This window comes from Peromyscus maniculatus, chromosome 8 (assembly GCF_049852395.1).
Source record: "Peromyscus maniculatus bairdii isolate BWxNUB_F1_BW_parent chromosome 8, HU_Pman_BW_mat_3.1, whole genome shotgun sequence".
NCBI classification, from domain to species: Eukaryota; Metazoa; Chordata; class Mammalia; order Rodentia; family Cricetidae; genus Peromyscus; species Peromyscus maniculatus.
In genome coordinates, this window is record NC_134859.1 from 84,410,778 (window position 1) to 84,437,776 (window position 26,999).

Consider the following 26,999-nt stretch of genomic DNA (forward strand, 5'->3'; position numbering starts at 1 on the left):
AATAAAGTACTAAGAACCCTTTCTGAACCAGGAATGGTTAGAAATGCCTGTAATACCAACATTCAGGAGGCTGAGGCAGAGGGATTACTGTGAGTTCAAGGCCAGCCTGGGCTGTATACAGAGTTCTATGCCACCAAGGCCACATAGTAATATCCTGTGCCCCCTCCCCCCAAAAAAAATCCATCGTGGATATCTAGCACTAAGAGAAGGGTCACAGTTAGAAGTAGTTTTTAGAATTCTGGGTGCCCTTCCTTAGGGGTGCTGTCCTGAGCCCCTGGGCAGGGACCCTTAGGAAGATAAGTGGAATAGATTTTGCCAGCTGGTCCACTTAGGGGGCTGGGAGGGGCTGGCGGGTGCGTGATTCCGGCAGTGGGGGAGGAAGCGGGCAGGGTGTGGGGGGAGGACACTGGGCAGGAAGGCTTGGAATAGAATCTCAGCAACGCCTGGTATTTCCCAGGCTTGCCCCTCCCCCTTGGGCTCTGGGGCCCACCCCACATTCCTTTCCCAGAGGAAACAGGAGAGCTGGCTCCCCAGGCTGGAAGATCATTTCTAGCTGTGGCCCACCTTTGAGGCCCCGCTGTGTGCTCCACACACCCGTCCGCCCCACTTGTCTCTCTTCTGAGGCAGCCTTCTCCAAGTCTGCCAGGTTAAAAGACAGAAAGTGGACCTCGGAGATTCTGGTCTCTTTCAAGGTCTCTGTAGGCCTGGACACAATGTCACATGCCTCTGCCTTCCCTATAGCACCCAGACCACTCCAAGTCTCAATCAGACCCTCATCATTGGTCAGCTGTGAGAGGCCCATGGGGTGAAAAGAATGAAGAAACCCTTTACTTAAATGTAAGGCCTGGGCTTGCAGCAAGGTTAAAAAGGCAGTTGGCGGCTGGGGAGATGGCTTAGCACGGAAAGGTGCCAGCCACACAAGTCTGGTATTTGGGTCCCAACCCTCGGAGTCTATGTAGAAGCCACACAAGTCTGGTATTTGGGTCCCAACCCTCGGAGTCTATGTAGAAGCCACAAAGGGGAATGAATGCGAAGGCTTACACTGGAGATTTCCCTCTGACCTCCCTAGGGAAGTGGCATGCATGCCCTCATGAACACACACATAAATACCTAAAAAAAAAGTCTGACAGGGTGGCGGAAGCAGAGGCAGGCAGATCAGGGCTATCCTGGTCTATGTCTCAAGTTCCAGGACAGGTAGGGCTACGTAAGGTGGCAGTTAGGCCCCTGGAAGGACTTAGTGAAGAGGCCTGATGGAGTCAAGGACATCTTTGTGTCTGCCCTCTACTTTGGGCCCCAGAGTCAACATGGCTGAGGACATCTTGGCGGATGGCCACCTGGTCTATGAAGGTACAGCTTTGGGGAGGAAGTGACAAGGTGGGCAGAGCAGGATGGTCAGATCCAGAGTTCTCCACTGGGAGACATGCAGGTCAGTTTCACTGTCCCTGGCTGCCCCGCTGTCCCTGACTGGTCCTTTCCTGCTCTCCCTGAGTCCTGACTCAGCTCATGGCAGCCTTGCTCTTCCCGTTGGGCTTCCGCAGGGTGGAGGTGGGGGTCCAGCTCCTGCATGGGCCCCACAAGCAGCAAACAGGAAACAGAAGAACAAAACCATTCCCTGACTGACTCGCTCCCCCCCCCCCCCCCGGGCCTCACCCTCACCCTTCCTCCTCTGTTCTTCCTTCCCGCCATCCTGCCCACCCGCTCCCTCTCTCTCTCCCTTCCTCCTCCTCTGTGCCTTTCTGTAGCTACCTCTCACATGAGCCACCCTCCTGGCAAGTGAGGACAGTGGCTGGCCAGATGAGTGTTTGCAAGCCAGCCAGCCCTGTGGCTCTCCCTCCCCCTTAGGTGGGCTCTGGGCCTGTGTCCCCTTCTGCTGGGCATTTCCCTCTCTGTGCACAAACTGTTCTATAGCCGGATTGTAGTGACAAATGCCTTCATGAACGGGGTGTGAAGGACAGTGGAGAATACAGACCAGCCAGGCCCATTGCCTCCCTGCCTCTGCTGAGGCAAAGGATGGGACCTGGAGAGCCAGAGTCCCATCTCACTCACATTCTGGAGGTGGCAGAGGCGGAGTGAACATCTTGGAGCCTCCTCTCAGCTTGGTGACGCCAGGGTTCATGGGCAAGGGTCCTGGGGAAGAGGAATGAACATGCTTCCTTTGGGAGACCGGAGTGGGGTCTCTGTAGCCTGAGGGTGCATCTTACACTCTGTCACACCTCACCCTGGGCTGGCAGTGTGCATGCCGCTCGAAGAGCACAGTGTCCCGAGGCAAGCAGTGCTGAGCGGTATGCGCTTGTCACCAGCCTGCTTGTATGTGGTGAAATGGGCATCTCTGTGGGGGCTGTAAGGGTCTGGCACACCTTCAAAGGCTGTGCTTACATGTGTTCCCCGTGGGGTAGGGATGTTTGCATGGGAGGATGTCCAAAGGCGTGATATCCACACTGAGGTCTGTGAGGACAAGCGTGTCCCCGGGGAACAAGTGGACGGGATGCTGTGAGGCACACAGCTAGAACATGTTTCTGCAGGAACGTGAAGCCAGTGGGCACACAGTGTGATCGCCCGGCAGTGTGAATCCTTGTGTTTGCATGGTGTCGTCGGTGTGTGCTGTGCCTGAGCAGGGACCGCTCGAAGCCTCTGGCGTGGGGCGGAGGGTGAGCTGGCGCGGCGCCGGGGCCGCCCCGGAGGGGGAGGCGTCTGTCCCAACGACTTGCCGGCGTGTCCCTGCCCGGCTCTGGCGGGCGCCTTCACCCGGGCGGCGCGGGAGGCGCGGCCCCGCTCCAGCCGTCCTGCCACCGTCCGCGCGGGCCGGCCGCCCCCTCGGGGCCTCGGGGCCTCGAGCCCGCGGCTCTGGGGGGCGGACTGGAACCCCTGGGCTCCGCCTGCCGCGCGGGGGTCCGAGGACGTCCCCCGCCGGGCGCCGAGCCGCCGAGTCCCGCACGGCGCGTCCCCCTCCAGAAGCCAGGCCCGGTGCGCGCCGGGGCCGCGACTGTGGCCGCACTCGGGGGTCCCCGCAGGCCGCGCTGGTGGGCAGCGCCGTTTGGCGCGTGGAGCGCGCGGGCGTCGGGGGCTGGCGCTGGGAGCGCGCCGTCGGCGTGGACTGCAGCGCCCCGGAGCCGCGCTGCCTCTGGCTGCCCTGTCTGAGCCACAGCGACTGCCGAGCACCCGGGCTGCGTCCGGCAAGGGTGAGCAACAAACAGCTTTGGAGCCGGGCGGGAGCTGGATGTCAGGGGCTGTGAGCGCTCAGGTTACCCCCTCTCGAGCTCAGAGCGTCCTCCATTCCCAGGCGGACATCCTTGCAGTGGGGAGTGTGTGCGTGAGAAGGTTGAGAGTCAGGGTGAGGTGGCAGCGTTTGTGTGGGAGTTTTCCCCGAGGGCAATGGATGGAACCTGGAGTTTGGGTAATGGTACCTGTGGACTCAGTACTCCTGCTTTATAGGCAGTGGAAGGATGGAATGGGGGCTGATGACTGGAGGAGTCGCTGGCATATCTAGGAATCTAGACTGGCAGAGACCCAGTAAGAGCTGGGCATAGGGTCACTAACCCGAACAGTGGGTGCCACTCTGTCTTCCTGTCTTCTTTCCTACCAGCAGAGACGCTGACACAGAGGCACATAAGGGTTTCTTAGTGGCCAGAGGAAGCTGAGGTGACAGAATGGCCCCCAGCAGGCAGCGGGTGATTTCCAGGGCGGGCAGTGGCCGAGCTGGGGGCAGTATTTCTGATGTTCGGGATCTGCCGGGCTGGTAGGCGTGAGTCACAGTGGGCGCCATGCCCAGCCTCAATACTGTGTTCTCTGCAATGACCTCTTTATGCTAGGGTAGGCTGGGGCGGGGGTGGAGGTGGGGGATCATACTGATGTGACCAATCCATCGAGTGGCCACCTCTGCCTGATGTGTTCCCTGGGCTGTTGCCCCCCCCCCCTTTTTTTTAAACAACAGTTGGTGTTTCTGGATGTCTCTTTATTTTCAGACAAGAGGGTGAGAGTGATTACAAATAGATTCCAGCCAGGAGGGCTTAATCAACAATGCCTGTGGCCCCTCTCTGTGCCCTGTCTGTGGGCCTGTGTCAGAGAGACAGTTAGGGGAGCTGAGCTCTCAATGCTGGATCTCTCTCTCTCTCTCTCTCTCTCTCTCTCTCTCTCTCTCTCTCTCTCTCTCTCTCTCTCTCTCTCTCCTTCTGTATTGTGCACCTCTCGCCCTCAAGAGGAAAACTAGACTCAGTGTTGTCAGAGGGGAGAAACCCGCATAAAAGGTAACATGAGGGATTGAGGCTAAGTCTGAAAGGACTTCCCACAGGGGAGCAGCCAGCCCTGACTGGGCCTGTGGAGTCACCTCTTCTGATAGGGGTGTGTGTGTGTGTGTGTGTGTGTGTGTGTGTGTGTGTGTGTGTGGCGGCGGGGGGGGGGGGGGGGGCGGCACTGACATTCTCAAGAGACTAATTGGAAGAAGTAAGAGACTGGACCTGGAAGGAAAGACAGAGGAAGTGGGGAGGCTTGGATAAGTGAGAAGGGGGAGCTGTTGCGCTGGCTGAGGAGAGACCAGTGGGAGGAAGACATACCCACTGTCCTGGATTACAGGCAGGTCCCCTCAGGGAGTGGCACCCCCAGGCAGCTGGCAGGATGTGTGTGTGTAGGGGGAGGGGAGGGGAACATGTGGGGACCTGTCCCAGCCGCTTCACATCACTGGGGCAGCTGGTGGCTTAAACCTTAATCCAGAGCACCAGCAAAACAATGGGCCCTGCAAACACCCTCAGCTCTGAGCCTGGGTGGGAGTGGGAAGGAGGGCAGCCCGCACTAGAGGGGAACAGGGGTTCTGTGGGAGGGGCACTGGGGGCCCATGAGATCATCTTTCCTATCAGGGAAATCAGGGAGGGGTGTGTTCAAATCTCAAGGAATTTCCAGTGAATGTTCTCCAGGCCCCTTGAACCCTATGAATGTAGGGCTCATGGAAGAGGCCAGGGTGTAACCACAAGTAGATGGGGCTGAGGGGACATCATTGGGTCCCTGCTAAGGACTGGGACCAGGAGTAGTCTAGGTCTTGCTTGGACCCTTCTGGGAATGGAGAGCTCATGACCTAACCCTTATAGTTTTTCAGTCTGTGGAATGTCTCCTTTTCTGGAGCCTCATTCAGCTGTTTTCTGTCTTCCACCTGGTTCTGTTCCCTGAGACTACAGTCCGTAAACGTAGTGTGTCGATCTCGTTTTTCTTTTATTTATTTGGGATTTGAGAATCTGCGCTCTCTCCTAAACCTGCTGGATGGCAGCTAAGCCTCCAGGCTGAGCATGCTCACATGCTCTCCCTCTGTTAACTAGGTGAGCAGGGGTGGACAGGTTCTCAGCGGGGCCTCTTAGCATCCCTGTGCGGTCAGGTGTTTGTGAGCTTTCTCCAGCCAGCCGAAGGGCAGCTTCCCATGCGAAGGCGCTCCTTACAGCAGGTCTGATGGACTTCCACGGTCCATACCACCTGGGCCTTTCATCTCTTCAGGTTCCTGCGGGGGCCAAGGAGGAGCAAGGGTGGAGGCCTGTGGAAGGAGAGCTGAGGGGAAGCTTTTGGCATCCTGAGGGCTTTGGATCAGAGGCAAACGCTAGCTCAGGCTGCCCAATGGCTCGGGGGGGTCTGAGGCTTTGCTGAAGGCTTCTTGCTTTTCTCTCGGCCTGTCGCCCGGCACCAGTCTCTTCTGTCAGCCTCTCTGCATACAATTTATCTCATACTCGTTACTGGCTGTTTATCTGCGTGTCCAAAGACACTCAAGACAGTCTTCTCTGTCTGTCGTCTCTTGCCTCCTGCTCCAGATATGGTCCTACTTGGCCCCCTCAACTCTTTGTCTTTGGATAAACTGCCATGACATCCAGGGGAATCCCAAGCATTCTGGCAGGATGGACAGAGGGCAGTATCTGCCATCTGCCTTTCCGGTGAACCCGCCTGGCCTCTGGGCTAAGCTCTGCAACCTCAGCAAGTCCCTTTGGTGGCCTGGTGTCCAGTTGGGGCTTTTGATCCCACGCTGTTGGAGAGTGCATTTTTGTGCCAGTCTGTGCAGACATGTGGCTCTGTGCTCTGCATGTATGCAAGACTGGTTATGTGTACCTGTGCTCATGCCAGTGTGCCTACATGGTGCATACATATGGTTCTGTGAGTCTGCCTGTATGCACATTTATTATTATTTTTTATTTTATCATTTATTTATTTGTTTATTTTTGGTTTTTCGGGACAGAGTTTCTCCATATAGCCTTGGCTATCCTGAAACTCACTCTGTAGCCCAGGCTGGCCTTGAACTCAGAGATCCGCCTGCCTCTGCCTCCTGAGTGCTGGGATTAAAGGCGTGCGCCACCACTGTCTAGCTTATGTGTACACATTTGTTGGTGTTCCTATTTGTGGTATGTCTCCATATGTTGTATGTATGTTTGAGTGTGTTCATGCATGTCAGTGTATGTGTGAGGATGTGCAATAGTTTTATGCACAACTTCCTGTGCAGAAAAGCTGTGTGTGCAGTGTCTGGCACACAGTAAGTGTGTACTGGCTCAGTTTCCAGGGAGGCCATGAGGAGACTGAAGGAGAAACTCAGAGGGAAGAAGCTGTCAGGCTTCCAAGAGTGAGAGAGGAAGGGTTGGGTGACAGGGTCAGGGCCCAGGAGGGACCTGGACGCTGTGGCAGTGGCTGTGGCAGTGGCTGTGGCAGTGGCCGTGGCCATGGCTGTTGGTGGTCCCCGTCAGGTCCTCGGCTCCTGGGCAGCTGGAGGCAGGTGCGGAGCCATGCGCATAGGCTATACCGTAGGCTGTACGATGTTCATCCGTCTGTCTCCCTGTGCTCCTGCAGCTTCCCCTGGGCCCACGAGATGGGTGCTCTTCTCGGCGCCCCCTCCCCTGGCAGGGGCCGAGGACACTGCTGCTGCGCAAAAGTCTGCAGGACGGCTTTGGCTTCACCCTGCGTCACTTCATCGTGTACCCGCCCGAGTCAGCCATTCACTGCAGCCTGAAGGTACGTCGTCGTCGTCCAGCCTGCCAGTCCCGGCCACTCTGTAGGGGCAGAGGGGATGGGGGGCACGCGGGGAGCTTGATGGGAGAGAAAAGCTGGTTGGCCTATCCTAGTGGCCTGTCAGAGGAGTCCCTCGAGGCGTCCAGCCTGGCTCCCTTCTGAACTGTGTAAGAGGAGAGCTGTAGGGACGCAGCGCCCGCTGTGCCTAGGACTCCTGACTGTGGACAAAGTCCCTAACTTTTCTGGAATGGGTCTTGACAAGGGGATGCAGAGGTGAGAAGTCAGTACGTGCAGGGCTGCATGCGCATGTGCAACACACACACAGACACACACACACAGAGACATATAGACACACACACAGACATACAGACACACACAGAGACACACACACACAGACATACAGACACACACAGAGACACACACACACAGACATACACACACAGACACACACACAGACATACAGACACACACACACAGACACACACACAGACACACAGACACACACAGACACACACACAGACACACACACACACACAGACACACAGACATACAGACACACACAGACACACAGACACACACACATACACACACTCGCACACGCGTGCAGTCTCTGGAAAGGGAATGCTCATTTTGGGTAACGGGCTCCTTGTTCGCTTGTCCACTGGATCTTGACCTGGGTCAGCTCTTTCCATCCCCTGGCTGAGGGGTCAGGGACACCTCCCCCTTATTTCCTGGAAAGAGTCCTGGGGGAGGGGTCTAGGGCCCCGACTCTTAATCCTAACTCAATCCTGTGTTGTGGATTTGGTCATTGTGGATTTAGTGCCATCTCATCCCTCTGTGACTGAGTTCTCCTGAGGGCCTTGATCCCTAAGAGCTTTCCAGCCCTAATACAGACGCCCGAGGCTCTCTGAATCATAGATCCAAACAGGGCACCAGCTGGAGAGAGGGTCCCTGAAAGCAAAGAGTGTGGAAGACAGGCGGGTAACCAGGCAGCAATCGGGTTCCCAACTTCTCTTCCTGCAGAGGAGACAGATTTCTATAAAAGTTATGAACCCCTCTCTCTCCTGCCCCCAAGGCTGGATCAACCTGCACAACTGTTGGGGGATTATCGCTTGGGTACCTTGACCCCACCTGCCCCATACCAAAGCATTAGGTTTCTCTGTATGTCTGTGTGTATCGTGTGTGTGTGTGTGTGTGTGTGTGTGTGTGTGTATGCCTGTGTGTGTGTGTGTGTGTGTGGTGTCTGTAGGTTTGTGGTGTATGTACATGTCTGTCACATGCTTTATGGCTTTCACACTTTGACACCAGGACCATCATGTCATGCCTAAGCGTCAAGTGACCAAGGGCACCAACCCCGACTCTCCTGGAAGCCCTCCTCCTTCCTTTCCTCCTTTCTAGCTCCTGCCACCTTCTCTCAGGACACTGTGGAGAAGGGGCTGTGACAGAGACCGAGGTCTAGCATGGTGGCCTCTCTTTCTCGTGGGCCACTGGCCAACTCTGGGGCAAGACAAGCCAGGATGGCTCCCTCCCTTTCTAGAACCTGCCCCGGCCTGAGAGAAGCTCTCCTCCTGAGGCAGTAGGAGGCCAGAGTGCTCTGCCTGGGAGCCTGCAGTGAGCTGAGCTGTCTAAATGCATCTGTCTGCCTCTGCCACCCGCTGCCAGTGCTGTCAGCTCATATCAGTGGGCATGCACCTCCCACGGGGAGCTGGGCAGAGGCCCGGGCTCCAACAGCACTCCGACACTTTCCTGGCCCACCTTGACCTGACTGGGCCACCAGTGAGTCCTGAGTTTGGGTCCTGGTCCTGCTGCTGAACCGGGGGGTGGGGGTGGGGGAGAACGGGACACAGAAGTATGACCCTTAAGGTCCTGTCAACTCTGAGATGTTATAGTCGTTGGCTCAGCCTGTCTCTGTCCTTCTTCTGGTTCTTCCCCAATGCCAATACCTTCCCCAAGATGGACCCCGCCCTCCCAGCAGCCGACCCTCACCCCTGCAGGTAGCTGCAAGAATCCTGCTCCTTGCCTGACACCCACTTCTGCTTATCAGAAAACTTTTCCTGGCCCCTCTTCTCCCCCTGCAGACCAGAATGCTGTAGTCTGACTTCTGCTATTGCTGCTGTTGGCTCAGCACATCCAGCCCCCAGTGTGCACCCCTCCCCCTTGCTAATCGGACCTCCCAGCCCATTCTTCGAGAGAGATAGCCCTGTTTACACTTTCAGGCTCCTTATCTTTGTCCTCCTGGCTCCTCTGCCTGTGTGATGGGGACCTCCTCCCCTGGGCTGCAGCCTCCCTAGGGGAAGAGGGCCTGGATCCCTGGTAGAATGGATGTTCTTGGAAGCCTGGGATGCTGGTGTGGTGGGATTGACAGGTCTGAGAATAGGGTGTATGTATTGCTGGGATACTTGTTCGGACCCGGGACTGCTCTGACAACTCTCCCGTCTCCTTGCTGTTGGCTAGTTGGAAGGAGACAAGGGTTGGAGTGGGGCTGGCTCCGCAGGGCTGCTGGGGTGCAGCATGCTGCTGCTGCGGCTGGGGCTGCACAGGTGCCACACCCATCTCTCTGTTCCCTGCAGGAGGAAGAGAATGGAGGCCGAGGCCGAGGAGGAGGTAAGGGGGTGGAGCTGGGGTGGGGCCGGGCTTCAGTCTCTCCCCTGGCACCCAGTGGGCCCCACCCTCTTCTTGTCCCCGTCTAGTCTTTCTCCTCTCTGTTCCTGGCTAAGCTGGCTCCAGGCATCTCCTCCTCATTCTGTTCTCCCTCCCGTTTTTTCCCTCTCACGGTGTCTTCCTATGGGCCTGTCCCTCCCACAGCCATCTGATTCTGAGTACTCTGGGTGACAGATCCCCATCTGGTCCCACCCCTCCCACTACTTTCTCCAAGAAAAAAAAGTCTAGGCTAAGGCAACAGGGCCTGTGGATCAGGGTTGGGGCGTACTAAGCATGGGTTCATTTTGTGAGTGGACAGTGAGGTCCCGGAAGGAATAGTGAGGCCCTAAGGCGTGTCTTAAAGTGAGCCTAGCTCGCCTAATTGTCACCTTTGCTGTCTTTTTGTTTGTTTGTTTTCGAGACAGGGTTTCTCTGTGCAGCCTTGGCTGTCCTGGAGCTCACCCTGTAGACCAGGTTGGCCTCAACTCAGAGAGTTCCCGATTGTGGGATTAAAAGGGTGTGCCACCACAGCCCGGCCTACCTTTGCTACCTTAAGGGTCCTTTGCTGGCTCTCAAGCTCCCCAAGTATTTAAAGTTGAACTCCCCAAATAGGCAGCTTTCCTACCTCTGTCTGTGGGCAGCCATGGGGACATGATTCTCCTGGGTTCTCGTGCCACTGTCCCAGCACAGGCTCCAGTAGGGGAGTCTTGTTGGCACGTGACGGAGTTAGTATCCATCCTGTGCCCATCCCAGGGCTCTCAGGCTTCTGCCTGGAGCCCCTGACCCTGGAGAAGGAAGAAGGGCAGGAGACATATTGGGTATCTTTTTGGTCCTGTGTGATGTCATCTCTCCATACACGTGAGGTCTCCCACAGCTTGCATCTTCAAGACTTGATAGGTGCACTTAAAAAAATATTTTACCTTTGTGTGTGCCTGGGTGTAAGTATGTTTCTGCACCATGTGTGTGCAGGAGCCTGAGTATGTTAGAAGAGGTCATCAGATCCCCTGGAACTAGAGTTACAGGCAGTTGTGAGCTGCCACGTGGGTGCTGGGAACCGAACTCAGGCCCTGTGCAAGAGCAGCCAATGCTCTTAACCTCTCCAGCCCCGATAAGGGCTGAACATTATCAGTGTGTGTGCTCGGTTAATGCCAGAGTGTACCATGCCGAGTGAGTGTTCAGAGATCAGAGGACGACTTGGTGGAGTTCGCTCTCTCCTTCCACCTTTTTTTTTGTTTTTTGTTTTTGTTTTTTTTCGAGACAGGGTTTCTCTGTGTAGTTTTGGTGTCTGTCCTGGAACTCACTGTAGACCAGGCTGGCTTCGAACTCACAGAGAATCCACCTGCCTCTGCCTCCTGAGTGCTGGGATTAAAGACATGTGCCACCACCGCCCGGCTTCTCCTTCCACCTTTATGTGGGCTTCAGGGATTGAATTCAGACCATGCAAACGTCTTTCCCTACTGAACTGACTTGTGGGCGCCGTAGGGGCCTTCCATATGGCACCCTTCCATTGTCTTGTGAATTGTATGTGACGTCTGCTAGACGGTGAACTCTGGAAGGGCAAGGCTGTGTGTGTCCACACATCCTGTGTAGCCTGGCTTCTAGCACAGGATAGGGACTCAGCTCATGGCTGTGGGCATAGGTCCTGTGGAAGTGCGGGTCATTGCATGCTTGTGTCTGTATGTGATCATCCTCTGAGTGTGTGTCCTGTGTGTGTAGCTGTGCATGGGTGTGGCCTTCAGCAGCCACCCCCAGCTAACCTGGCTGATGCCCACCAGGACCCTCCCCTCGGCACCGCCTGGAGCCCATGGACACCATCTTTGTGAAGAATGTGAAGGATGGTGGCCCCGCCCACAGGGCGGGGCTTCGCACAGGTAAGCCTGCCCAGTGGTTTAACACACTCCTCTGGGGCTCCCTTTCCTTCTAACTGGGTTGGGGTTCTTGAACCCAGACGCTGAGGAGGTTCCTCTCCTCTCACTGTCGTTCATGCTTGGTGCAGGGGTACCCTCCACCCTCTGCTTTGGACTCTGACATGTGGCCCCACTCCTTGTCCCTAGGAGATCGGCTGGTGAAGGTGAACGGGGAGAGCGTCATTGGGAAGACATACTCCCAGGTCATAGGGCTGATCCAGAACAGGTGAGCAGTCGACCTTCTTCCTTCCAGGGTAGCATGCAGACTCCCCTCCCCCAACCTGGGCCCTGCAACTGGATCCCTCTCCCCCAGACCCTGTCACCTGTGGCTTGACTCTCTCCCTGTCTCTGCAGTGATGACACCCTGGAGCTCTCCATCATGCCCAAGGATGAGGACATCCTCCAGCTGGTGAGTCCCTCGGTCTGCATGGAGGGCCTGGGCTCAGCACGGTCTTCTGGGCCCCTGTGGGAGAAAAGAGGAGGGAATTGCCTTTTGTTGCTCAACTGGGGCTCCCAGGCCCATCCCTGGGCTGGGGCTGCTTGTTGCCACACTCCAGGCTGCTCTGTGCTAGGGAGGCAGGAGCTGCTGCTGGCCTTGGTAGGCAGGATTCCTGCCAGGGTATCTGAAAGGGTGGCCCAGCGGGCCCTGCCAGCCTGGCATGTTCTTGTCTGCTCCTGTGAGAGATGCCTGCTCCCTGCACCCCCTACCCACTTGGCCTGAGGGAACGTGGCTCTGTGGATGTGTCCATACATGCACACACCCAGCATCACCTTTCAACACATCTCACAGTCACAGATGCCACTCAGTATAGATCAGGACACTCACCCTTGCCTAGCGCTGTATGACTCAGCTCCATGGAAGACACAGCATTGCAGGCCCAGGCTGACAGATGCTCTCTCTGTTTCTGTCACCACGGCTCACTCTCCAGGCCAGTGCACCACAACACCTGTGTAACACACAGCGAGATCTCATAGCAGCAGCCTCACTCGCACCTCGGTCTTGTAACACGAACGCTGCACACATCTGGATTCTGTGCTGCCGTGACATAAACACACACTGCGTGCTATCACAGTGCAGCCCAGAACCGTCACAGCACGCTGCAGCCCCTCTCAGGCGCCCGTGCTCAGTGATAGCACCGGACCCCAAAGTCAGACACATGGGGATATAAATTCTGAGCCCATCGCCCCCAGCGCCTCAGCACACTCAGAACATGATAGGGAGGGTGCCGCCCCCCAAAAGGCACGTCCCACATGTGCTGTGTGAAGTAAAAGCCAAAGCCCTGCGCCTGGAGCCTGGAACGCTCCCTGTTGCCTAGTGCCCTGGTCTTGGTCTCCTGAAGCCTATGCAGACGCCAGCTTGCTTGTTCCTTAGGTCACTGCCCCTCAGAGGATGGCTGAGGGCCAAGCCCCAGAGGCTCGGCGCTGCTGCGCTGGCTTTGGCTGTGGCTCTGTCACTGTAATGACAGGGCCACACTTGGCATGATGCCTCCCTGGGAACCTCCATTCCTGACCTCAGATGTCCCCTTGCTCTTCCTGGAGATGAAGAGGAGAGAATGGAGGCTCAGAGATGTGGATGGCTCACCCCAAGTCTTAAAGCGCTTGCCTGTGTGCCAGACTTGAGGCGAGGCCACTTATGAGAGAGCAGCAGGACATGACCCTGGGGTACCCGGGCTCAGTCCAGCTCTCAGATCCAAGGGGTGGCGAGGGCAGCAGCCTTGAACTCTGCCAGACTTAGACCCAAGTGGGCTGCCAGCCCCAGATGTCAACATCTGGGAGCTTCCACTACCCCGCCATCTCCAGCCAGCCTGAGGGTGGGGCCCAGGCATTCCTGTGGTTGGGAGCCAAGGCTGGAGGCCAATCGGGCGGCGGCAGCTGCTGACGCCACCACCGACGCGGCAAGTCCCCTCCACACCCATCCTCCCTCCTCCTACCGCCAGGCAGCCGAAGGAGAGCCGGGTGGGGAAGAGGGGGAGCTTCAGGGAGGGCTGACTGAGGGGACTGAGGGACCCAGATCAGCAGGGCAGGGGCTGCGGTGAGAGGCAGCAGGGTAGCAGGCGCGGGATGCTGCCCCCACCATCGTGATGCTGGGAGCCCCGGGAGCCGGCAGGATGGCAGGAGGGAGAGGTATGTGTTGCTGGCCCAGTATGCCAGGCTGGAGGGGCCGAGTGTGCGGGGGTGTGGTTAGCTGGTCCTTGTCACATGATGTTTGTGTTTGGGACTGGAGGGGTAGTTGTTTGTGTATTTCATTGTGTGTGCTGCATGTGTGTGTCAGGGTGTGTATCTTGCCGTCTCTGTGATGTGGTGTAGTGTGTGTGTGTCTGGGCTCACCCTTCCACCCTTTGCTTCTTCATCCTGAGACAGTCCCCGTCAGCTCAGCTAGCGCTGGGCTGGGCTAGGGACACAAGGACTGCTGTCCCTGGGGGGCTGCCTCCTTTTTAGGCTGAGCCTGGGCGCCAGCCCTGTCCCTCCTCAGCAATGCAGCGTCAGCTTTAGCAGCCCGTGCCAAATTCCAGGCCTGGGGGTGGCCGGAGGTGGCCCAAGGCCCCTTAGCCAGTCCAGCCCCTTCTCTAAGCTGGCTACTGGGGAGCAAGAAGTGGTCATGTTCACCCCAAGGCTCAAGCCCTGGGGCCCAGCTCACACCACCCTGTATTAAAGGGGCAGTGGGTTCTTCCAGCCGCTGCCCACCCTCTGCCCACCCCTCCTTGGACACACCCCTTAGCCAGCTTTCTACTGTCTTCTTCCACTTTGACAGATTTCTGCCCATTTCCCAGTGTCCTCCAGGGGCTGTGGGCATTGCTGGACATAAAGGAACAGTAGGCGGCCGAGGACAGGATGGGGGAGGCCCCTAGCAAACAGCTGTTGGAATGTTTGTGGCTAAAGGATGTCCTTGTTATAAATCTTAGAGAAATCTGGCTATTTCTTGAGAGAAAGAGAGAGAGAGAGAGAGAGAGAGAGAGAGAGAGAGAGAGAGAGAGAGAGAGAGAGAGAGAGAGTGTCTTTGTCCTCCCTCAGGACTCTCCTTGGAGCATGTACTCATCCACTCAGGATGTCCCTACTTAAGGATGTCTCCCTTCCATTCCCTTCTGAGGACTTTGGCATCCTAGGGTTGTCTCATTTCTGTCCCGAGTCCAGTCTGGTCACGGTTCTATGCCTCTTGTTTCCGGTCAGGCCTACTCCCAGGATGCCTACCTGAAGGGCAACGAGCCGTATTCTGGAGAGGCGCGCAGCATCCCAGAACCACCTCCACTCTGCTACCCACGGAAGTCCTATGCCCCGCCGACCCGGGCCTCTGCCTGGGCCACTATGGTGCCTGAGCCCATCTTAGCACTGCCCACGGATCCCCGGAGTCCCGCGGCCTGGAGTGACCCAGGGTCCCGTGTCCCATCTGCCACCCGTGCCCAACTGGACAACTCTTCATTGGGGATGAGCCAGCCCCGCCCAAGCCCTGGTGCCTTTGCCCACCACCCTTCAGAGTCCCGGACGCCGCGTGCCTTCCCAGAGCCCGGTAGCCGGGTGCTCCCCAGCAGACTGGAGTGCCAGCAGGCTCTGTCACACTGGCTGTCAAATCAGATACCCCGCAGGGCGGGGGAGAGACGGTGCCCAGCTATGCCACCCCGGGCCCGCAGTGCCTCCCAGGACCGGTTGGAGGATGTGACTGCCCACCACCCATGGCCCTGCTCCACCTCCCAGGATGCCTTGAGCCAGCTGGGCCAGGAGGGCTGGCACCGAGCTCGCTCAGACGATTACCTGAGCCGGGCTACCCGCTCTGCCGAAGCCCTGGGGCCTGGAGCGCTGGTGTCGCCTCGCCTTGAACGCTGTGGTTGGGCTTCCCAGCGGCCGTCTGCCCGAACCTCTGCTTGCCCTTCTCGGGACCTTCAAGGGTCCCAGGCCCCTCCCCCGTCTGGCCTGCAGGGCCTGGATGACATTGGGTACATCGGATATCGGAGCTATAGCCCATCATTCCAGCGCCGGACTGGTCTCCTGCATGCTCTCTCCTTCCGGGACTCACCTTTTGGGGGACTCCCTACCTTCAACTTGGCCCAGTCTCCTGCACCGTTCCCACCAGAGGCCTCTGAACCACCTAGAGTCGTCCGGCCAGAACCTAGCAGCCGAACCCTGGAGCCTCCCACAGAGGATCACCGTGATGAGGTGGTCCTGAGGCAGAAGCCTCCAACAGGTCGCAAGGTCCAGCTGACCCCGGCAAGGCAGATGAACCTTGGCTTTGGTGATGAGTCCCCAGAGCCGGAGCCCAGAGGGGAGCGCCCAGGCCGGAAGGTGGCCCCTTTGGCCGCTACAGAAGACTCGTTGGCTTCCATTCCCTTCATTGGTGAGTGGTGTTACAGGCAGCTGGCTAAGGATCCCAGTCTCTGTCCTCTTGTGTCCCCACTACCTGTCTACTGTGCCATGACTCTGGGCTCCTCTGGGTTTGCCCATCCTTCAGTCATCCTTTCTCCCACTTATCCGTTCTTCCAGCCATCTTTCCAGCCAGTTTTTCCTGCCTGCCTTCCGCCTTCCTTCCTTCACCCTTCTCCTCTTCTTTTTGCCTTCCTTTGTTCCTTCATTCCTTCTGTCTATTCATTCATCATCCTTAACTTTCATCCTTCCTTCCTTCCTCTGTTCTTCCTCTCACTCTTTGTGTCTTTCAGTCTTTGTTTTTTCCCGCCTGTCCTACATTCCTCCCACAAGTATTTACGTCAGGCACTGTGCTAGGCTTCTGCTTCCCTGGGGGATGGAGGTCAGACAGAAAGAAGTGGGACAGATTCTAGGGATGGGGAAGGGCCCTGTGGCCTAAACGGGTGTGGTCGGCACTGGGAAATATTGGAAAAACACTTGGTTAAGAAGGATTCAAGGTAGACTGAGGAAGAGTATTCAAAGAGAAAGATGGGACTGTGTTGAGCCTGCAGTGGGAGAGGCAGGATGCTCTTCCAGGCCATGTGGTCCTCTCCGGCCCAAGGCCAAGCTTGGATTTCACCCTAAGAACCAAGGAGGCTGTGATGGCTATAGAGTGGGGGTGGGAAGCAGGAAGGCAGAGCAGGGGATCCCCAGCTCCCTGGCTTGCCTGGAGGGTGGCGCCTCATCTCTGTATTGGGGGTGGGAGTGCAAAAAGAACATGAAAAGGGTTAGGGCTGTGAGGATGGAGGCTGGGCTGGGCTGGGTTAGGGGCTTTGGAGAAAGCCTGGAATGCAAGATGATGATGTTAGGCCTAAGACCTGGGGCTGGGTTTGGAGCTGAGCAGCCTGGGAACTGAAGAGGAAGTTTAAATAGGATGATGTGATGCCATCAGCAGCCTGAAGTGGGGATCCAGCTGGGCCGCTGTCAGGTGCCCCCATCCAGTGGTCTAGTGGGGAGACATAGGGCTTGTCCTCAGAAGCCACCAAACTGGTGGACTACTGTCTGTGCTTTAGGAGCTCGCTCCAAGCGGGGTGACTCAGTCACACTCCTTGGTGCCCTTGATGCAAGGGGAAGCTCAGCCCTGCTAAGAGGATATACTCCCTGGCCACAGTCTGGTGGGCGAGGCACCCCGCGCAGTGGGCATGTGCCCGGAGATGCCCTCGTGGGGAAGGGTTGAGGGGTTTGCGGCTTGTGTGTGCCCAAAGCCTGATCCGACTGGGGTGTTCAGGCAGCTCGTGTCCTTCACACCTTCTGTCCTCTGCTGGCAGATGAGCCCACCAGCCCCAGCATTGACCTCCAAGCCAAGCATGTCCCTGCCTCTGCGGTGGTCTCCAGTGCCATGAACTCAGCCCCTGTCCTGGGCACAAGCCCGTCTTCACCAACCTTCACCTTTGCCCTCAGCCGCCATTACTCCCAGGATTGCAGTGAGTATCTCCGTCCTGTGTCACCCCTCCTCTGCTGCCCGGTCCCTGTGGGTCTTCTGGGGCCCCAGGGGAGAGCCCACTCCTGACCCTGACCGGAAGGGAGGGTTCGTAGGGTCGTTCCCAATCTGCTTGCTAATCCTGAGGCCTCGTGTGGGCCCCTTTTCAGGCAGCATCAAGGCAGGCCGGCGCTCCTCCTACCTGCTGGCCATCACCACAGAGCGCTCCAAGTCCTGTGATGACGGACTCAACACCTTCCGTGATGAGGGCCGAGTGTTCCGGTGAGGCCCTGTCTGTCTAGGGTGGGGTGGCTTCTGCTCTTCTAGGTTTGGGCCATGGGTTTGGGTGGGTGATGAGAATGAGGGCCGTCCACAGCCCTCACCTTGGGTCCTTGCTCCCTAGGCGCCTTCCCAACCGGGTACCCAGCCTACGGATGCTACGGAGCTTCTTCACCGATGGGGTAAGCCAGCAAAGCACGTGTGTGTGTGTGTGTGTGTGTGTGTGTGTGTGTGTGTGTGTGTGTGTGCAGCTGAGCGCAGGTGCATGAGGAGACCAGAGGCATAGGAGCCTCCTGGAGCTGGACCTGTAGGTGTTTGTTAGCCCTACAGTATGGGTCTTACCAGGTTCTTTTTCTTAATTTTCTTTTAAATTTGTTGATTATTTCATGTGTATGCATGTTTTGCCTGTGTATGTCTGTGCTCTGTGCTCATGACTGTTGCTGTGGAGGTCAGAAGAAGGCATTGTTCCCCAGGGTCTGGTGTCACATGGCTGTGAGCTGCCATGTGGGTGGTGGGAACTGAACCCGGGTTCTCTGCAAGAGGAGCCAGGGCTCTTAACTGCTGAGCTGTCCCTCCAGCCCTCAGTTTTCTTAGGACAGGGTCTTGATAGGCCTTGAAGACAGGGCTTGGGTCCAGGCTGGCCTTGGGACCTTCCTGCCTCAGCCTCCTGAGTTCTAGGAGAACTGTACCCCTGCTGCGCTTTTGCGGCCCTCTGAGGCTTGCTTTGAAGCTGCAGCCGCCCCCCCCCCCCCCCCCCGCTGTTTCCTGTCGCTCTTCAGTAGTTTGTGCACTTTCCTCGCACGCACGCACGCACGCACGCACGTGTCTCTTGTTGGCTTAGCACCTTACAGACATGGCCACCCGGCTGCCCTCATCACTTCCTCAGCTTGCCAACCTCCCCCTGGATGTGCCAGCTCTGAGGCTGGATTCCTGTTGCCACCACCACTTCCTGATGGACTCCTGGTGGGGCTGACTGCCTGTCCCATCACTACTCAGTCTTTGTTGATGTTCCCACTTCCCCTGTTTACGGGCCTCCTTATTGCCACAATCGCTTCCCCTGTTTCCTCAATTCCTTCAAGGCTGTAAAGATGAGGGAAGGCCCAGGTTGTCTTTTCCAGCGTGGGGAGGCATGCTTTCTGCTGGCAGATCGGAGCCTTTCCTCTTCCTGGCTTCTTCACAAGGTCTCATGACCTCAACACAAACGGTCCAGTGAGGACAAGCAAGGCCCATGAGGTCACCCAGCACATCAGAGTACAGCACGGACGCACGCCAGGCCTGCGTGGCTGCCGCCCGTGGTCCATGGGCTTCCCGAGATGCCGGTACTGTGGGAGCCGCCCTAAGTCGCCCTGTGTTTTCTCCCCGCAGTCTCTAGACAGCTGGGGCACCTCTGAAGATGCCGAGGCCCCCTCTAAGCGACACTCCACCTCTGACCTCTCCGATGCAGCCTTCAGTGACATCAGGAGAGAAGGCTGGTTGTGTTATAAGCAGATCCTCACCAGGAAGGGGAAGGTAAGGTGGCCTGAGGAGGGAGGTCCAGGCTGGATGGAAGCTGGCTCTGACAGAACTTTCCAGGTCCTCGTATACCTGTCCTGAAGCCTCTGGAGCCAGAAAAAAAACCGCCTTAGGCTCTGGCCTGACAACTCAAGGTTAGATGCCAGGAAGAGCTTCTGGGAGAGGGGGTTACCGAACCCCTAAAAAGGAGAGTAACAGAGAGGGGCTCCCCGCTGTGGAATACACAGCAAGCTGTGTTTGGAATCCTGACCAAACCATTCTTCAGTGACCCTGAATGGCCACTGGGGCTTGTGGTAAAGGAGCAAGGCCTGGGGCTTGCTGAGGCCCAAGAGGGAAGCAGAAGCCAGTTTTCTCAGGGCCCTGGAAGTCCTAGGGTGCAGGCTAGCTTAACTTGGGAGAGTTAGAGAGTTCAAATACTCATGTGGCTTCCTGGGATGATGAGTTAGTGAGGGATGCCTTGGAGTAAGAAGACCATTTAGAAGCCACCACAAGATCCAGGTGAGAGACAAGGGTCTGCGGGAGTGGCTGAGGAGGTGGGCAGGAGGGGACGGCTGGGCAGGAGGGGACGGCTGGGCAGGAGGGGACAGATGGGCAGGAGGGGACAGATGGGCAGGAGGGGACAGGCGGGATTCAGAAGAGAAGGTGGGGCTCTGATCTCCCAGGCCTGAACTTGAGTCCCAGGCTGGAGGCCCTGGGCTGGGAAGAGGGAGAAAAAGGAGGCCAGTGGTTCAGACAAACCTGGCCTTGATTCTTGATGGCAGGGCTTGTTGCTGAAGGGCCGGTCCCTCGTGTTTGTGACTCAGTGTCTCTAAGGGGCGCTGACTAATACTTTTCCTAACCTCCTGCTAGGCGTTTAAAGACATGGTCTGAACAAAGAGTGTACTATACTAGGTGTGATGAGACTGACTGGTCTGTAGCCCAAGCTCTTTGGGAAGCCGAGACAGGAGGATGGAGAGTTCATGACTTGTCTAGGCTACAGAGTGAGTTCAAGGACAGCTGGACAACTTACTAAAATTCTTTCTCAAAATAAAATGTGACCAGGTGGTGGCGGTGCATGCCTTTAATTCCAGCACTCAGGAGGCAGAAGAAGGCAGATCTCTGAGTTCAAGGACAGCCTGGTCTACAAAGAGAGTTCCAGGGCAGCCAGGGCTACACAGAGAAACCCTGTCTCAAAAAAACAAAAACAAAACAAAAACCAATAAATAAATAAACAAATAAATAAAGTGTGGGCCAAGGGCTGGGAATGTAGATTATTGGTAGAATATTTGCCTAGTAGGCATGAGGACCTGGTTTAAGCCTTAGTCACACTACACACACACACACACACACACACACACCAATGGAAGGGCCTAGGCTCCATTCCTGTCATTGCAGAAAGAGTGGAGGAAAGTGGCGCTGGGGCTGTCATAACCTGGCACTTGGGGGCTGATGTTTTATTGCCATTACAGACATCCCTCAATATCTAGAGGGGGATGGCTCCAGAAGCCCGCATGGGCACCAGACATCCATGGACACTCAAGTCCCTTTTATAAAGCAAATTAGCATCTGCATGCAGCTGACGTAATCCTCCCATGCTCTGTAAGTCATCTCTGGATGGCATTTGCTGCCTCATACTATGTAATGCCATGTAAATAGTTGTTACAGTGGGTTGTTTATGGAATGCCGAGGAAAAAAGTCTACGCCCCTTAGGACAGATGCAGGGTTTGTTTTCTGAATTTTTTGATCCCTGGTTGGTTCAGTCCATGGTTATGGAACCTGTAGAAGGGATGCCTCCAGGGGTGGTACCTGGAAAGGATAAACTTTGAAAATGTGAGACTCTGAATTCCCACACAGCTGGATTCCCACACATGTTGCATGCGTTTGGCTTCAGGAGAGCTACCTTAACTTCCCCGAGCTGTAAGATGAGTCAGAGAGCACTGGAGTTTACAGACACACAGCCTCCAGCTCCTGAGGGTCTGTGGAGCTTCTGAGGACTTAAGTGAGGGAGCCAGCTCGCCTGGTCCTGTCCTCTTGGGGTTGATGACCACAGGGAAAGTGCTAATTGCTCCTCAATGACAGGAGCGCTCCTGTCAGCCCACGGAGTTTAGACACTGAGCAGGGTGGGGTGTAGCATGTCTAGGAGGCTGAGACAGGAGGCGTGTGGGAGTCTGGAGTAGAGAGAGACTGGGTGGGAGGGAGTATGCTGGGGGAGCCCCCTTCACTAAGGGCTGGAGGGAGGCTCAGAGGAGTGTGCCAGGAGCCAGGTCACCTAGAGAACCCAGCGAAGGTGGAAGAAGGTGAAGTGGAGTGGTACCCAGGGCACTTTCCTGTCCTGAATACGGGGTGGCGTGGGGAGGAGACTAGTGTGCGTGCTGGCAGGAGTTGGTATCATTGCTGTTGCCTATGGGATGGGACCAGGGGCTGTCTGTAAGAGATTCTAGGGAAAGGCTGGCTGATGGCCTCAGGGGGTGACTGAGGGAGGCAGAGGACAGGCTGAGCTTCCTGGCTTCCTGCATGGCTGGCAGGAGGGACTCCCCCTTGAGTTTCTGGCTCAGGAGCAGACTTGGGAAGAGGAAGCTCTGTTGGAGTTCTGTGACCCTCCACACATTCTGGCTGAGGTCCTGTGAATGGAAACGTGGGTGTCGCATACAGGGAGGCCCAACTGAAGGTCACCTTAGTCCACCAGGTGTGCACCAGTATCTGTGGCCTCAGGTACAGGGAGAAGGAGACAAGGACCAGGGAGTCTTTTGTTTTGTTTTGAGACAGGGTTTCTCTGTGTAGCCCTGGCTGTCCTGGAACTCGCTCTGTAGACCAAGCTGGCCTCGAACTCAGATCCCTGCCTCCCATTGCTGGGATTAAAGACCAACCCCATGTAACCATAAGTTTCTCCCGTCCTGCCCAGACCCACTGTTGGGACGAATCTCTTCTGTCTGTGTGCCGCAGCCATTCGTCCCAAGAATTCACACAGAGGCTTATATTATTTGCACACTGTATGGCCTATAGGTCAGGCTTCTTGCTAGTTAGCTCTTATACCTTAACTCAGCTCATTTTTGTTAATCTATATGTTGCCACATGGGCATGGCATTACCGGTCTGCTGGCATCTTGTTGCTTCTTGGGCAGTGGGCTAGCGTCTCTCCTTTCTTCTCCCATCTCCTCAGTTTGAATGTCCTGCCTAACCTTATTCTGCCTCGCCATTGGCCAAACAGCTTTATTTATCAACCAATCAGAGTGACCCATATTCACAGTGTACAGAAAGACATCCCACAGCAGCCCCACAACAGAGTCTTGACAGGAAATGGGATCTGGGAAGGTAAGGCTAGCCAGGAAACCTAAAAGACCCAGGAAAATGGCAGTCACTCCAAGAAGAGGTGGACTAGGAGAGGCAGGTGTCTGTGTGAACTGTGCAGGCAGAGCCCAGTGTGGAAACGTCCTTTAAGACCATGGTAGAGAAGAGCCTGGCCCCTGCATTGGTGGACCCTGGCAGCCCAGCTTCACTGTTTTCTGGGCAGGGAAAGGCACTGGCTCTTTGGCTCACTGACCAGTCCTGAAGTAGAGGGGCTTCCTTCCCCTCTCTTGCTGACCTAAACCCAATGTCACTTGTTTACCTGGTGCCGTGCCTAGGAACTAGAAAAGCATCCTGGAGTCAGCTGCAGACCCTGGGTCTGTCTGGGGTCCCATTTTGTCACCTCCTGTCCCAGCCTCACTCTCCCACCCTCTGCCTGCTTTAGAGATCAGTGGCCAGGCAGAGGGTGGGCACATGCATGTGGTACTCCTTAGGCCAGGGTCCAGTTGGAGGGACATGGACATGGACACTCGCCGCTTAGCTCTCAGTAATTGTTAGCAGCGACATTGATGCCAGGGAGAGACTTGACTTATTCAGGGCTATCCAGCTGGTCTAGTCTCAGAGGGGCCCTTGGGGACCACCTCCTGCTCACACGGTCATTCTCTTGGATCGGGAGTCTCCTTTATTACATTAGCGTTAGGGCTGTTCCAGTTGCACTGTCTTGGCCCAGCAGCTCTGGCATGGTACGCTCGGCTCATACATTGGGATCTACCCTAAGGGAAGCTGGGCATGCCTGCTTCAGCCCTGCTCTCTGGGGGGCCCTGGAGCCCCCACCATCAGGACGGTGAACACTTGGCTTGCACCCAGCCCTGGGCTTGGAGCATTTGTCCCAGCAGCTTGCCACGTACCCAGGAAACTCACGGCCAGAACCTGAGATTATGGGGCTGTCTGCAGGGCACTATGGTAGTCAGAGGTGCTTTATCAAGCAGCTGAGGCTGGTGATGTGGAGGAGCCGGGTGAAGGAGGAAGCCACAGAAAGAAGTGAGAGAAGTTGAACACTTGGGAGTCTGAGGCACGAAGATTAGGAATTCAAGTACATCTGGGCGTGGTGGCTCACACCTGTAGTCCCGGTACTTGGGGAGCAGAGGCAGGCTGGTCTCTGAGTTTGAGGTTAGCCTGGTCTACAGAGCAAGTTCCAGGACAACCAGGGATACACAGAGTTCCAGGACAGCCAGGGCTACACAGAATTCCAGGACGGCCAGGGCTAAGGGCTGGGGAATCCAACTCAGTGGAGAAGGCTTACCTGATGTGCATGTACAAGTCCTGGGTTCCATCTCTAACACAACAGAAGAGACCAAAAGGGCAGAGGGCTGACTGTTTGGCTCAGCAGTGAGGGTGCCTGCTGCCGAGCCTGAGCTTGATCCCTGGGACCTACCTGATGGAGGTAGGGAACGCCTTCCTGCAGGCTGGCCTTTGACTTTTGCTAGCATGCCACGACACACCCACATTTCCCCACCCATATGAAATAAATAGGGAGAGAGAGAGAGAGAGAGAGAGAGAGAGAGAGAGAGAGAGAGAGAGAGAGAAGGCAGGCCACAGAAGAGCAGCTGGTGCACAGGCCCTGAGAACAGAAGGCTGTGGCCAGTCACTGGTAGGCAAAGGCCCAGTGGCTTGACAGACCAAGGAAGCAGGGAGATAAGTTTGGAGAGGGTCACGATGAGACCTCAGGACCTTCTGTTTGGTTCAAGGGGCCGCTCAAAGGAGAGGCAAGCTCTTTCACTGTAGAAATTATGGTGGGGCTGCTGCCTGGAGGGCCAAGGCCTGGGGGCCTGGGAAGGTCGTTACTGTTGTCCAGATGAGGAGTCAATGAGGCGGGCGGGCGGGATGGCAGCATTCCAGGTGGGGACATGTGGTACTGGGTGGGCACAGGTGCTACTCTGAAAGCAGGAGCCCTGATTTCTGATGAGCTGGGTGTCAAGGGCAACTCCCAGGTTCCGGGCAACTGGGTGGATTGACTGAGCTGGGAAGGTGACATGAGGGTGGAGAACAGGTTTCAGGGCAGAGACTCATGCGCTACAATGAGCAAGGAGCATGGGGCCTACCCATGTGACATGCAAATTGGGGAGGGGGTGTTGCTGAGCAGGCTGTGAGCCATTCAAGACTGGGCTGGTGCTTGCTGCAGGCTGGCCCTGTACGGATGGGAGTTGCCGTGAGCAGTCGACTGCTTAAGGTCACGGGTGTGCATGGTGTCCCTGCAGGAGGTGTGCAGGGTGAGGGGGCTCAGGACAAAGCCCTAGGGCCCTGTTGTGCCAGGCAGGTCTCCTTCTTGTTCTCTGTTGCCTGTTGAGCCAGGACTGATGATTTGCTGTGGGGTGCTGTCTGGATAGGTGGATGGTCAGTGCCGTCCTGTGGGTTGCTGTCTGGATAGGTGGATGGTTAGTGCTGTCCTCATGGGGTGCTGTCTGGATAGGTGGATGGTTAGTGCCGTCCTGTGGGGTGCTGTCTGGATAGGTGATGGTCAGTGCCGTCCTCTTGGGGTGCTGTCTGGATAGGTGATGGTTAGTGCCGTCCTGTGGGGTGCTGTCTGGATAGGTGATGGTCAGTGCTGTCCTGTGGGGTGCTGTCTGGATAGGTGATGGTCAGTGCCGTCCTGTGGGGTGCTGTCTGGATAGGTGATGGTTAGTGCCGTCCTCGTGGGATGCTGTCTGGATAAGTGGGTGGTTAGTGCCGTCCTCGTGGGGTGCTGTCTGGATAGGTGATGGTCAGTGCCATCCTGTGGGGTGCTGTCTGGATAGGTGATGGTCAGTGCCGTCCTGTGGGGTGCTGTCTGGATAGGTGATGGTTAGTGCCGTCCTCGTGGGATGCTGTCTGGATAAGTGGATGGTTAGTGCCGTCCTCGTGGGGTGCTGTCTGGATAGGTGGCTGGTCAGTGCCATCCTGTGGGGTGCTGTCTGGATAGGTCATGGTCAGTGCCGTCCTGTGGGGTGCTGTCTGGATAGGTCATGGTCAGTGCCGTCCTGTGGGGTGCTGTCTGGATAGGTCATGGTCAGTGCCGTCCTGTGGGGTGCTGTCTGGATAGGTGATGGTCAGTGCCATCCTGTGGGGTGCTGTCTGGATAGGTCATGGTCAGTGCCGTCCTGTGGGGTGCTGTCTGGATAGGTCATGGTCAGTGCCGTCCTGTGGGGTGCTGTCTGGATAGGTGATGGTCAGTGCCATCCTGTGGGGTGCTGTCTGGATAGGTGATGGTCAGTGCCGTCCTGTGGGGTGCTGTCTGGATAGGTGATGGTCAGTGCCGTCCTGTGGGGTGCTGTCTGGATAGGTGATGGTCAGTGCCGTCCTTGGCTACCCCCTGCTAAGCACGTCTCTCCCTTCCACCATGTCTCCAGACAAATGTCTCCAAGTGGCAGTTCATCCTGGGTAAGAAAGAACTACAGGTTGGGCTGGGGACGTGGCTCAGTGGTTAAGAGCACATGTTCTTCTTGCAGAGGATCCAGGCTCACTTCCCAGAACCCACATGACAGCTCACAACCATCTGTAACTCCAGGTCCAGGGGATCTGACTTCTGAAGGCTCCAAACACATATATTGTGCACATACATGTACAAACACACTCAAACACATATATTGTGCACATACATGTACAAACACACTCAAACACATATATGGTGCACATACATGTACAAACACACTCAAACACATATATGGTGCACATACATGTACAAACACACTCAAACACATATATGGTGCACATACATGTACAAACACACTCATACACATAAAATAAAAATGGGGTAAAAGAAAATGAACTACAGGTATAGAGCATGGACGAAAAACTATGAAGGGGCCCAAGAGAGAAATAGATTGAGGAAAAAGGCCATAACACGGACCCCATTTGTCAAAGAGGCATTGAAAGGAAAGAGAGGTTAGGCATGATGGAACCCGCTTTTAATCCCAGCACCAGGGAGGCAGAGGCAGGTGGATCTCTGTGAGTTTGAGGCCAGCCTGGTCTACAGAGTGAGGTCCATGATAGCTAGGGCTACACAGAGAAATCTTGTCTCAAAAAAAAAAAAAAGGAAGGAAGGAAAGAAAAAGAAGAACAGGAGGAGGAGGAGGAGGAGGCTGCTTGAGTCAAATGCTGCCATGGAGTAGTGAGGCAAGGGTCAGAAATAGCCACTGACTTTGGGGACATTATGATCCCAGGTGACCCTGAGAATGGCTTCCAGACAGGACACCCTCTGTGGAATCTTGAGGGAGAGTCAAGACACTGGGGGAGGGCAGCCTCCCAAGACTGTTGGCAGCTCCTGACCATCACATTTTTATTGAGGGGTGACATGTGAGGCAGGGTATACACAGGGGATGTAAGGACTCGGGGTACACACAGGGATGTAAGGACTCGGGGTATACACAGGGATGTAAGGACTCGGGGTACACACAGGGATGTAAGGACTCGGGGTATACACAGGGATGTAAGGACTCGGGGTACACACAGGGATGTAAGGACTCGGGGTATACACAGGGGATATAAGGACTCGGGGTCTACACAGGGATGTAAGGACTCGGGGTATACACAGGGGATATAAGGACTCAGGGTATACACAGGGATGTAAGGACTCAGGGTATACAC

At 56.2% G+C, this 26,999-nt stretch overlaps 1 protein-coding gene across 7 annotated transcripts in view; it reads left to right on the top strand.

The window, feature by feature from the left end:
* The window catches only part of Arhgap23 (Rho GTPase activating protein 23), a 102,346-nt gene that overhangs the window by 33,065 nt on the left and 42,282 nt on the right, over window positions 1-26,999 (top strand). For 5 of the 7 annotated variants that reach the window (XM_076543265.1, XM_076543264.1, XM_016008876.3 and 2 more), the window contains exons 2-11: window positions 6,805-6,966; window positions 9,534-9,567; window positions 11,379-11,474; window positions 11,658-11,736; window positions 11,865-11,919; window positions 14,679-15,837; window positions 17,171-17,326; window positions 17,493-17,604; window positions 17,726-17,783; window positions 18,967-19,110. In XM_076543265.1, coding sequence (XP_076399380.1) covers window positions 6,805-6,966; window positions 9,534-9,567; window positions 11,379-11,474; window positions 11,658-11,736; window positions 11,865-11,919; window positions 14,679-15,837; window positions 17,171-17,326; window positions 17,493-17,604; window positions 17,726-17,783; window positions 18,967-19,110 — 2,055 coding nt within the window. Of the gene's footprint in view, window positions 1-2,792; window positions 3,180-6,804; window positions 6,967-9,533; window positions 9,568-11,378; window positions 11,475-11,657; window positions 11,737-11,864; window positions 11,920-13,430; window positions 13,635-14,678; window positions 15,838-17,170; window positions 17,327-17,492; window positions 17,605-17,725; window positions 17,784-18,966; window positions 19,111-26,999 lie in introns of those variants that run through there. The other 2 variants (XM_076543266.1, XM_076543267.1) reach the window with 2 other exon arrangements.